Source organism: Echiichthys vipera (assembly GCF_963691815.1).
Source record: "Echiichthys vipera genome assembly, chromosome: 13".
Lineage (NCBI taxonomy): Eukaryota > Metazoa > Chordata > Actinopteri > Perciformes > Trachinidae > Echiichthys > Echiichthys vipera.
Window position 1 is genome coordinate 863,163 of NC_139838.1, and position 13,131 is coordinate 876,293.

Sequence of the window (13,131 nt, forward strand, 5' to 3'; positions counted from 1 at the left end):
ACCTCATGTCTCATTGTGGGTGGGAGCATACATGTCCTGGAAATTTCTAAGAATGCTCGATACAGTAATATTCTTATGTCTTCCCAGAAGTGTCTGTAAAAGTTTCCCGTGAGACCATCTGAGCCGGGGGCTTTATTGAGAGAGACACATCCTATTACTGTATCAAGTTCTGCGATTGTTATTTCATTTTCACGTTTTTTTTATAGTTGTCATCGATTTGGGGAATGTATTTTGCTATATCCTTTAAAAATGTAGGAGAATCCTCTTCAGAAAAGTTAGAGCTGTAAAGCTGGCTATAAAACGTTAAGAGTTCCCAAGAGATTAACTTTTCATCTGTGATTTCTTTATTAATTGTCAGGGATCGATATTTTTTTGTCTTCTTTCCAAACCACAAAAATATGCTGTGTTTTTCTCTCCCTCTTTTATCCATTTAGCCCTGGACCGAACAAATGCTCCTTGTGCTCCGAGTATACATTTCATCTAGTTTGGGTTGGAGGTTTAGTTTGTCGATTGACAATAACTGGTTTTACCTTTTCAGACCTCTAAAACGATTGCAATAAAACTAAAATAACACTCTTTACCTATAGACATATGCAACAGACCATGGGCTACAAGTATACATTACTTCCAGGGGTCCATTCGCTTGTGAACTTCTCTAAATTAAAGCAAATATTTTGCCTCATGTTTATCTAAAATGATTATTATAATAATTAAAATATAGTTCGACTTGCTGTTGCTCGTGGGGGAATTGTAGGTCTCACCATTAATGGCAAACTTAATTATTCACTCCGAGATACACAACATTTCAACTCACTCCATTTTATCTGCGGTCGACATTTTTCTCCAGGGCATTTCAAATTCACACTATTGACAATTAGGCAAACCATTTCCATTTTAATCAAAACCTATTTTACTTGCTTTGGAAAATGTCTTACAAATGCTTTCAAGAACAAGTTAACAATGTCAGCAGTCCACCAAAGGATACTGAGAGGTGGAAGATACAGAGAAACAAAAAACTATAGAACACTTTTAAATACAAAACAATGATAAATGGATACTTGGCTTAAAACCTCTTTGCTTACATTCTTTTAACAAATAATTTAGAAAAGTCTTGCATTGCAAATGTTTTCAAAATAAGCTAATGAATTATTTCCCAATGGTCTGAGCACACTAATGCTAAAATCCCATTTAAAAAAATTAAAATAAAAAACAACAAACAACAAAAAACGGTTATTCCAGATTCAAAAGGGGTTTGCAGGAGCATGTTGATGAAGAATTGTATGGCGGCCGAAGCACATTCAAGTGAAACCTTGATTTCTTGTTGTTCCAAAGCTAAGAGTCCTGGACTGTTACCACTCATCTAAATTACAAACGATCATTTCTCAGTCCAGTAATCTGGTGGAAGTCTACACTGTAAGTGTAAGTTCAGCTGTGCAGCTCTGTAGTGACTCTCCGTGTGTCTACTTCAGAGTCCTTCAGCGTCACTCCATGCTGTCTGGGTCTGCCTGGGCCATGTAGGCGTCCAGCTCTGCATCCAGGTGACCTTTGGTCTTTGACATGTAGGCGTCCAGCTGGTTGTCCAGTTGTTCACGGGTCACAGCCGGTCGGCTAACACCTCGACCCCGCCCGCGACCGCGACCACCTCGACCGGCAAAACCACCACGCCCACGCAGTCCACCACGACCTGTCAACCAACATACACAGCAATAGTGACTTAGTAGCACCAATCAATTCAACGTCTATTTATTATCAATAGTTTAAAGTTAAAAGTACAATTACAAGTCATAATCCGTAAGAATTTCCATGCATTGTTTCAAGCGGCCCCTTTGGTGGTAAGATGTAACTGCAGGTGAGCCTGTTCTTTCAAAACCTCCATCTTGTCAAGGTCACAGTTGCTGTGTTTTAACTGTAAACTTTATTGACACACATTCACCTCTACTTCCAGTCTCACTCACTCTCACACAAACACACAGACCAACCCCTGTCAGCAGAGTCACTAACATGGAGGCTTATTTACATCTAGAGAGGGAATGTCTCCACAGACACACAGATGTGAATACTCAGCAAAGAGGCAACAAGTGCTTTCATTAGTGGGTCATATGATCAATCGCCATTGTTTAACTCACTCTTAGATAGAGAGGAAGTTAACAGACAATTAACTAGATGAAAATGTTACGGATTATATCTTTAATTAGAGAAGAGAATGTATCACTTTCCCCCCCGACCTCTGGCTACGCCTCCTCGTGCTGCTCCTCGGGACAGTACTCCTCCTCTGCCAGCAGCTCCTCCACGGTGGCGTCCTCCTCTACGCATTGCCAGACGGCCAACAGAGCCACGGCCTCGCATGGGGCCACCTGTTGAAGACACTCGCTTCCCTGGGCAACAAAAAGTAATATCATCACTCAATGCAAACTCAAGACAACCAGTAAAGATGATGAACAATCTACAGCCATGAGAATGAAGCCCTGCAGGTGGAATCGAAGCCATATTCATAGGTGAGATACTATGTAAAAGTTGTGGATACACACCTCTCAGGGACAGAGCTCCCCTCATTACTCCCCCTCTGGCTCGTCCTCGGAGGCCGCCCCTGGTCATCCCCCGTAATCCTCCTCTGCCTCCAGCTGGTCCCCCACGCATCAGAGCCGCGACGGGCCGACCCAGCCTGGCCTGGATGTTGCTCTTCCCCAGGCGCTGCTTCAGACTCTGAGACAAGTTATTCAAGGATGCAATAATGACTTAAATGAGAAAGTGTGTCATCCTACAGATGGTTACAGGAATTCAATCAAGGCCACGTTCCAATGAAAGTAGCCCTGCATCAAAAAAGTTTTATGTGCACCTGATTCAGGTTTATAAATCTCAATCCCTGTACAGCCAGGGGTACTTGCATGAGCCTGATTTCCACACCCACAATTCACCAATGATATAGAAACCCCCTTAAACAACAATTTGCATATTGATACTTGTGTCAATGAGAAATAAGGCAAAGGAAGTGTGATTTCACCGACTGTTGCAGTGAGATTCTCTAACAGAGCAGCTGTCATAATGGATTAAGTATGACAAATATTTGTTTTTTTGTGCTGTAGAGCTCAGGGATTTGTGTGGACATTAAATGATTCTATGAAGGAGGTTAAACCTTGGATTCAGTTGGCGGATTAGTTGTTGTTAGTCAGGTTTCTGAACAGTGTAAACAGGGATCTGCTCCATGCTAATGTATTCAGCTACAGTCCTGTTTATTTTCTGTGTTTCTGCTGACCTGGCTCCATATTATCTCTGCTGATTAAATAGAGTTGGTATAGCAGCTGCCACTGTTTCTCTCTTGCAGTTGGTCGACCGTTCAGACACGTTATTGTGTCATCCTGTTAAATTAACGTGTCTTAACGCTAGACGGGCAGGGCTGATGACATTAGCTGATTAGCTCTGCTGTTAATGTTTCTTATTAGACACTAGCCGCTAGCATTATTAGCCTGAAGGTCCTCCAGCAGCAGCTCTAGCTGTGTTCAGTCAGCTCAGTGTTATTAACACGATTGAACCAGTGTTCAGTATCTAATGCTATACTAATTTTTTGTATTATTTTTCCGAGTATTCTTTTTTTTTTTGGGACAACCCTATTATGCATGACTGGGCTATTTATAGCTCCTTGCTGATTCATCACTATAACGCGAACAATAATGGCAGTAAGATCTTAATCATAATTATTATTTGATGTCAGGATAATCAATAATTCATCCATGTCATGGAAACTGACTTTACAAAGTGCCTCAGAATTCAGGATCATATTAAACATTAACATGGAGAAGATGCTCAAATGCAAAAAATAGTACAATTCATCACTTATAAATAATATAACATTATGTTTATAAAGGTCAGTGATATTGGCAAAAAAAAAAAACCTTAACAAAATGTTAGTCTCAACTTATATTACATTTCTTCTTTATAGTATCACCTGCAGTTACACGATGTATTGCCGATCTACAATTTATATTTGTAAAACCGTTTTCAAATGGATCCTTGGATCCAATTTCCCACAAAATGGAAGGGTGGTGTAGTCGTGGAGGTCAGTCTCTAGCAGAGTCAAGTGCAAGCGCTCCTGTGTCAGACTATGTCAGTCTTAGCGGAGAACACACCAGCTCCGAGAGTCAAGAGCAGGCAGCCAGCATTTATGATCTATGATTTAAACTGATATTCAACACAGTACCATGCTCATAGACCCGAATTCTCCCACTGCTCCAGATTAACATTTAATGTATATGCCCTAGATAGCAGGCTTTATTGAAAGTCATTGTGCAAGTGCGGCTATTTAACTAGCATAACAGAGCTAACATGTGTTCCTAAACCATTTGTGTGTACAGTTGATTGAAGAGCAAACCATCTTGTCACTTATGGTAACACCACCACACGAATGGCCGCAGTCATGGTCGAGATGACGGAGTTAGCATGCTAATCCTGACAACTAGCCTCTGAGGAGAAGTGAGGGCCAGCGGCTAGCTGTCACTCAAGAGGCCACGCCCCCTATTACAAAACCTGGTACAAAAAAATTCACCCCCCTCAGTGTTGTCATTGAGATATGACCCAAAATAAAATACAGTCAAGAATGTTGATTTGTCCCAGGCCTTAAAACAGGTTTAATGATGCAGTGAAACATGGGGGGTTAATGAGAAACTGCCCTATTGTAAACTTGCTTTTGGTTAAAAACTTCTGTATTGGATCAACAAGGAAGTTGCTGTGGTGGGGGCTTGGGAAAAAGTCATAAAAAAGTCAAAGTGAGGGGAATTTTGTGAGATATTTTTCATTTACTCTTACCAAACACCAAGGATCTGAAATTAAATTAAATTATCTTTATGTTTTACTATCCTCACAATACAAAGTTTAGTGCAATCATCAGGTTTTCTGAATGAGTCTTGTCTTCCCCTAGAAACTATCATTTAGTAAATTGTTTCAACGTTATTCAATACTTAAGTCTTCACTCTTCACCTAATAATGTTCCCCTATTATTAGGTCCACACACGCACACGTTCCTATTACACTTCAGCCCTTACTACAAGCCTGACTCGGAAGGTGAAAGTTCCCGATTACAAGTGAATGCAGTTTAACCTAGTGATGATCTGGGCTGGCAGACTTGCCGCTGTCAGCAGCCTCACTAACATGGCGGCTTATTTACATCTAGGGAGGGAATGTCTCCACAGACACACAGATTGGAATACTCAGCTCAGTAAAATTGCTTTCTTTAGCGGGTCATACGATGATTCACCATTGTTTCACCTCACTCTTTGGTAGATGGTAACTTAAAAAGACAATTAGCTGGATGAAAATTTAACTAATACTTTAAAGTTACCTGACTACTTACAGACTAACTATTTCAGTTAATATTACTGTATCGGGTCCAGTTAGTTAAACAGCGTATTATATAGACGGCAGAAGAAAAGTTACCTGAAATTGTAATTTAGCACCGCAAAAAGTTGTCTTCATTCATCGAAAAGCAGGTCATTGTTATCTTGATTCTGATTGGTCAAAAGAGCTGGGACGTCGCATCAAAGATGTTTCATTGAGAAGATGTTCACAACAGCTCGCATTCTCATACACGAGCAATCGTGCTTTACTAAAGCCCACCCCTCTTAACCAGGCAGTGGCTGGGAAGTGTACCGTTCCTAGGCATGGAACAGTTGTACTCAGTGTCAAACGAGCTAGAGTTTAGCCGTAATTTGTGCTTGGGCACCATACGAATGATAAGTGCAAGTAGACCCTCTACAGCAACTTAATTTAGCTAGCCACAAACAGGCTAATCAGATCACCAACAAAGCATTGTTCCTTCACGAAGAGGTTGCTTACTTTAAACTTGTTCCTTTAAGTTTCACGTAACTTAATCCCGTATGTTAAGTTGCCTGGCATGTTAAGTGACACAGATGACTGGCAGATTCTTGGGTGATGACAAGTATACACTTTCTTACCTCAGATCAAGGTTCAATCAGGTTATCGGGTTACGTGATCAAACAGAACCAAATTCCTTTCCCTAATTTTAGTCTTGTCTTACACAAATAAGTATTGAGTTTAACTAACATACATAAACTCTTTACACAAATATAGTATTGGTGCAGGTCAGTCTATGGTGTCTCGACTGACATTGAGATTGTCTGATCTTTGCTCTTACCTGCTTGTGATTCAGAGCAGCTTGCACCGAGGGCCGGTTCTCCATCTGCTGGGCCAGCCTGCGATTGCGGGCACTGGCCAAATGCTGCTGTTGCATGGTGGCTCGAATGCTAACCGCAGTGGGCTGCTTGTTCTTCAGCATGTTAGTGAAGCTTTAGAGGTGGGAGGGAAACACAGGGAGGAAGTAAAAGAAGGGGACAGGGGATATACAGATGGGGAGGAAGCAGGTTTCCACATCAAGTAATTTCTTATATCATGGATGAAACCCCAGACTGTGGTCGCTCTTTTGTATGCAAAACTTATGTTCCACTTATTGGCACTCATTTTCTCAACCAATCCTATGACAATCCATCATTTTGAAAAAGATTTTAACATGCGTTTTCAAACAAGCACAAGAAGAAAAGCAAACTAAGATAAAGAAAAAAACTTGGTGCAAAGACAGGCTGAAGGACAGAAGCAGAGAGAAGGTGCCAGAAGAAGAGCACAATCTGCCACTTACAGGCCTCCAGCTGACTGGCTGGGGTGTCCTCATGCTGCCGTAGCAGAGGCCCTGGGCGTGAGCAGTGCTTGGCCACCCAGCCACTTACAACATGGACCGTGACTTGTCCTTAAACCACTGACAGGTTCGGAGGGAAGGAGAGATGGGGGGGGGGGGGGGGGGCTCTTTGTCACGTCCAAGCTAGGACTGGGTACCTGGTCATTATAGACTTGGAGCAGAGGAGAAAGAATGACAGAACAGGATAAAGGAGAATGTGCTTCACTTCCACTGGTTTGAGAGCAGCAGAAAGGATTAAGAGGTGCCCCATCTTCTTTGTTTAGCTTAAGCCTTACTCTCCCCTCTATAGGTGTATACTATGATGTTTAAGTAACAGGGAGTAGGAGTGCCAGAGCATTTGTAGGACCGTGGTTTAGTCCAACATAGGCTAACCAAGGCTCACCCAGTATGACCACTACCTCTCCCGTGGGTATATGTATGCACTGCTCATACAAGATATTTGGCCTGCGCCAGCCCATTCTATGCCATGTGACAATCCCAATTAACTCTGCTGGTGCATCAAGAAATGTTCACAGGACCAACAAAGTTGAGTGAGCAGTGCACACACTGGGGACAGTCAGAATAGCATCCATGACGGGTCCGGTCCCCATATGTAGCCTTCCGTAGGGAGCACTAGAACCATCACAAGCCAAGGCTGGCCCCTTGCATCTGGTGTCTAACTGCTGACAGGGTGCGTGGCGTCTCACCGCTCATTTAGGGACACTTTGGTGGTACTTTTCAGGACAACTTTTTGAGAGGAGGCTGCGCTCATTTTGACAGACTTCGCTTGCAGGCTCCTACAAACAGATGGGACAGAATATAAGACAAGGTCAGTTGATAGTCATAAAAAGGAAAGTAAGCTAAATTTAGGTCGCAATAACATACAGTATCAGGGGGGACATTTGACTCAACATGGCATTGCAGTCTATAAGTGTTTTGAAAGACTTACCTACTCGACCAGCACCAGCTCCTCTCATAGTAAAGTCTGTTCAAGTAGATCACAAATGTCACCCAAAAGGGAAGGAGCCCATTTAAGGTTTTAGCAAAAGCAAAACACGTAAACCTTGTAGTTTGTGATAGTTTGGTGAAATATCTCTAGTCTATCTGTAGTCAGTTGCTGCACTCGTGGAATGGCATTCTTCCTCAAGCATGCCTTCTTTGGGCTCGTTGGGTCAGATGTTTGCTGAAGACACGGTAATCCCTCTGCCTAAGCATGTCGATCGGCATCTCAATGTCGAGATTCAAAACAATAAACCACTAGTTTATCAGAGCACCGCAATGGCAGCCATTGAAAAGTTTCAGGGTTGGAAGCATTCATTTTTGTTTCGCGGACGGTAAAGATACAAACACAAATTCTGTCTCTCTTCACTTCAAGTTGCAGGGTAGTCCACTTCCCTGTGAGTCTTCCGGCAACACGTGCCCCTTACCCCTGAGATCTGCGTGACGTTTCGGTGCTGCAGGAAAGATACTGTGGGACTTTTACAAACCTTTTACCATCTATTATTAACTTATATTTCATCAAACCACAAGGTTTACGTGTTTTGCTGGAAAAAATCATCAATGGGCTCCTCCCTTTTGGTTTACATTTGTGATCTACTTGAATGGACTTTACTATGAGAGGAGCTGGTACAGGTTAAGTTGGTAAATCTTTCAAAACACTACACTACTACATTGTTGGTGCTTCGGTTAATGTGTAAGGACTCTTATCATGCTACTGTAGAAGTTTGGTGTTATTTGGAGCAACTCGCCGCCCCGAGCTTATCAGTGTTAGCCGCATTTGGCTGTAAGCGACTGTCCCGGATTTCTTCGTTAGTTGTTAGTGCACAAAATTTTTTTTCTCACTGGCTTATTTGATGAGTGTATTTTCCTAAAAAAAGAGCCTGGGATTATTTTACATCGGAATTTCCCTTTAACTATTATTATTAAATTAGTATGACACTGAGATCAATCAATTTTATTAGTACATTAAGTCATACAATTCGATGCTGCGCATTGGAGAGGAATGTGGTTGTGAATGGTTAGATTACATCAGATGGTATGTATGCCATCAGTCAGTGGCCTTCATTTATCAAACGAACGTATGGCAGAAAAACGTGCGTACGACCATTTCCTGGCAAACTTCAGCATTTATCAATTTGGACGTGAGCGGGAGCTACAACCAAATCTCACGTCAGGTCTGAGATCGTGTACGCAAATTTCAGCCTGTGTACTTGCGGTGCAGCACAGCAAAATCTGGCTGAAAATAATTAACAAACCTCAGCTGTCATTAAGCATAAGCAGTCACATATTAAGAACAGATCAGGACGGATGATTAAAACGAATAAAAAAAAAAAAATTAAGGTTGGAGTAATTGATTGTACTCGTGCGTCTGAAGGCACCAAGGCCAGGGGGACACACACGATTCTTTTATATTTCAAAACAGCTCGGCTCCAGCCCCCCGCAACCCCGACAGGGACAAGCAGTTGAAGATGAATATATGAATGAATGTGTTGGCGCGCGGCTGCAGCAAGGCGCACTGCAGAGCCAAAGTCATCTCCTCAGTTAGTGGCTACCCTCGATAAATTGCATTAAATCAAACAAGGTGGTTCTTCTAGGTGACAAAGGTTATCCCCCAACAGAATACCTAATAACCCCGCTGGCAAACCCCGCTACAGAGCAGGAGCGCAGGTTCAGCAGTGCGCACACAAGCACACGGGTCTGTGGGGCGCTGCTTCGGGTTGATTGCCTCCGTTATTCTTTTAGATACAGCGTTTTTATGGGCCCCTTTTATTCCACTCTTAAGACTGCCAAAAAGCACATCTTTATTTTGCTCCATCTCGAATGTCAGGATGCAAGTGTCTTTTCTTCCCAGCGTTTCTCCTTTCCATGTTTGACCTCAGTGGGTGAGGCCTCCGAAACAGGAATATTTAAGGGCGTAACATGTAAATAACGATCAAATTCAGCCGCCGCATTTATCAAGGCCCGCTTATTCGTACGCTGAGATTGGTCAGATACGAATGTTTCATAAATCACACGTGGGTCCTTTCCAACGACCAATTCTGCGCTCAGATCTGCGTTTTCGCACAAGATTGATAAATGAGGGCCAGTATGTTTACATGCAGTTTAAAAACCCCATAATATTCGGGTTAAGGGGCGGCCTCTGGCTTAGTGGTTAGAGCAGTCGCCCCATGTAAAGAGGTTGAAGGTCTTCGAGGCAGCGGCCGCGGCCGCGACTCCGAAAAGAAAAACCTGCCTTGACAAAGTTACCAGTTACACTCATTCTGCATTACCTTTCACATTAAAAGCCCTAAGCCCTTTTCACACATTCACTGCAAATCTGAAATGATCTAGACATTACCTGGCGGGTATGCGTGAACGCAAATACTCGTTCAAGTCGGATCAGACATCAAGCAGAATTTACCTTCCTAACTCTGTAGCACTAATACCATTTAATCTCTGAGTGGGCTCATGCATGAATAGTCATTACTGTCACAGAGATCCTTTATTATTTTGTTTGAGAAGAGGATTTACTCCTACAAAAAAACAACCAAAACAGAATTAAACAAACTAAAATTCTTTCTTTACTTTGTTGTGCTTGAAACCATAAAGTGATTTTTGATTTAACTTTGGACTGTTCCTATTGGGGAACATTATTTGGACCTTTTGGACAATAAAAGACATTAAGAGCGTGCTCACACTGTCCTCCAGGATCGAGACCCGGACTTTAGGGTACTTGTCCCCCCTCCCTCTCCCCCCCGCTCACATGGTCCTTTTGGCTGCGGCCAAAACCGTTTTTTCAGCTAAAGTCTAGTACCTTTAAGCCATGTGAGTGCACCCGCTCCGCGCTCAACTGCGGCCAGCGGACCGTCCACGGCCCGCTTGAAAGAGGTGGGCTTTAGCGGAGCCGTTTGCACATGTACGAGCACGAGCACGAGCACGAGCCCTACGGCAGTAGCGTTATGTCCGCCTGTTCGGACATGTAAATAGAAGGACGGACCATGCGCGGACATTTAACAACAACAACAATGGCGGTGAAAGGTTCACGTTGTTGTGGTGCGGAGGTGGAGTGTTTACTGCAGATTTGGTCGGATGAAAATATTAAAAAACTGTCGACAAGACGCACAAAAACTCCGACGTCTGTGGAAAGATTTGTAAACAAAGCCACACACACGCGATCAATGCGCGTGACGTGTTACGGCGTGATGGCGTATGGACAGCAAGAAGCATTGGCCGGCCCTGGCAGTGTGAGTACAAACGGGGCTGGGGCGCGGGGGGGAGAGGGAGGGGGGACATGTACCCTAAAGTCCGGGTCTCGGTCCGGGAGGACAGTGTGAGCACGCTCTCACATGGCTTAAAGGTACTAGACTTTAGCTGAAAAAACGGTTTTGGCCGCGGCCAAAAAGGACAATGTGAGCACGCTCTAAATGATGCCGAGTGTAGGTCATTGTGCAATACACTGATTTAAACTGTATTTGCATTCTGGCTCCAATTATTGCTTGTATAATTGTGTTCCTTCTGTCTGGTGATTTTTTTTTGGCTCACGGACACATCTGCTTCAATAATGCCTTATGTTATGTAGCATACGTGCTGTAGGTTTAACGTTAGCCTGTACCTTGTAGTAATGCAGTCTCAACTAATCAGGTACCACGCATCTTTACATTAGAGTCAGTCTTATCAACTAAATGCTTTTGTGTTTTTGTTTATGTTCATTTTGTAACATTAATTCTTGCCACCAATATGTCTATAAAATACTGCATCTTGGCCTAAAAAAAATTAGTTTGGTTCCGGTTTACGACCAACCCTGTCTAATTATGTGCAAACCGAATTATTTAATGAGCTTGGGGAAGAAACAATAATAATAAAAAAATTAAAATACACATAAGAAATTGAGACGAACTACAATTACGTTTTTGTACATTACCTCTTCATCATGTACAGGGATGAGCGCATTCTTTCTTTTTTAAATGAACATATTCTTCTGACATATGGTCGCTGGAGAGAGATGGACATATGTATTGTCTCCATAAAACAGAGTGACAAAATTGTAAGATTTGGTTTTAAATATTTGAAAACGATCTTAAAGAAGTTAAGCAGTACACATTTGAGTGTGGAGCCGGCAAAATGGACCGAGCTGACGGATGAATGAGGCCAGCTAATTATTTCCGGAAAATCTTTAACTCTGGGTCCTAACAGCATGCGATGTGAACGAGAGCCACCGATAAGGAGCCAAAACGTGTGCTAAAGTGTTCTCATGGGAGCCAAAATGTGTGCTTATGTGCACTCTTGGAGCCAAAATGTGCGCTTCAGTGCCCTTTTGGAGCCAAAAACGCATGCTATAGTGCCCTTTTGGAGCCAAAACGCATGCTATAGTGCCCTTTTGGAGCCAAAACGCATGCTATAGTGCCCTCTTGGAGCCAAAATGTACGCTAAAGTGTCCTCTAGGAGCAAAAATGCGTGCTTCAGTGCCCTCTTCGGTGGTGAGGACATGCTTAATGTGCTCCTTTTTTTCCTTTTTGCCCCTGCCCTTCAAAAGGTCTGTGCACACCACTGCTTCTGACAATAGAGATCTACGGTTTGGTCAGATACATTTTAATATTGTTTGGGATGTCTTCAATGCCAATGGTCCAAAACTGTTTTTTAGGAGTAGAAAAAAAGTACACAAAGAGTAAATATTGCTGCCATAAAGGAAAATAAAATACATTTCCTACCCATCACTTGCTGCCACTGGAAAGATAGAATAAAATTTTAAGCCTCATTAGGTGTGTATGTATGTATTTATCTTAAACTGTTGCACTACGACCCATGGTTGTAATGTGTTCTGTTAAGTTATAGTCTGTACAGTGGTATCGAATTGGCATTGAGACTCGTGTAATTTCACTGGTATTGGCACCAGCTACTGATTTTTTGGTATCATGACATTTCTACCTGCTATTCCATATACCACTGGAAATAGCGTATCTCAAATCTTAGTCTTATAGTAGTAGTTCATTCTCATCAGAAAAGGAAATTAGGCAAATGATGAAATACATTTCACAGGACAACACAAGACGTTCCAGGGCATTCGACTTTTCTCAAATTTTACAGGTTTTTAATGACAGGAAAATCGGCCCGCGGTTTTCCGGGATGCATTATTTATGTTTTTTTTCATTTAAGAAGCTCAATTACAATTCAAGAGCCTTTAATAATCTTGCTTAACATTTTATACTTACAGAGAATGTTGCGTCGGTCGAGAAAAGCCTTATAGTCAGCTAGGGTTAGCTTTAGTAGCTAGCTGGTACCGGCACGGTTTGTCCTTGTTTTATATAACCTAGAATATTCTACCTTCCCAACTCAGCGCTGTAACAAATGAGCAAACTCTAGTTGGATTCGGGTCTCAGAATAATCATAAAAGGCTGGAGACGGGCTTTGCAAAACGTCTCCCTAAAATGGTGCTACTAGCCAAACTGAATGTCCAGAAAATGGAGAGGGCCTTA

At 42.5% G+C, this 13,131-nt stretch overlaps 1 protein-coding gene across 1 annotated transcript; it reads right to left on the reverse strand.

Moving 5' to 3' along the window:
* Positions 1-410: 410 nt before the first annotated feature.
* On the reverse strand, positions 411-13,112 carry chtopa (chromatin target of PRMT1a). Its single transcript, XM_083926295.1, has 6 exons — positions 12,868-13,112; positions 7,387-7,476; positions 6,146-6,296; positions 2,529-2,703; positions 2,226-2,375; positions 411-1,684 (listed from the first exon to the last, which is right to left on the reverse strand). Exons 2-6 carry the CDS (start codon positions 7,449-7,451, stop codon positions 1,482-1,484), a joined length of 744 nt encoding a protein of 247 aa, XP_083782421.1. The 5' UTR covers positions 7,452-7,476; positions 12,868-13,112; the 3' UTR covers positions 411-1,481.
* Positions 13,113-13,131: the final 19 nt, after the last annotated feature.

Excerpts from the sequence above, each read along its gene's own strand:
- chtopa (XM_083926295.1), bottom strand. The coding sequence starts at position 7,451 with ATGAGCGCAGCCTCCTCTCAAAAAGTTGTCCTGAAAAGTACCACCAAA. Across the intron at positions 2,704-6,145 it reads CTGCTCTGAATCACAAGCAG|AGTCTGAAGCAGCGCCTGGG; the intron begins GTAAGAGCAAAG and ends AACTTGTCTCAG. Across the intron at positions 1,685-2,225 it reads ACGAGGAGGCGTAGCCAGAG|GTCGTGGTGGACTGCGTGGG; the intron begins GTCGGGGGGGAA and ends GTTGGTTGACAG.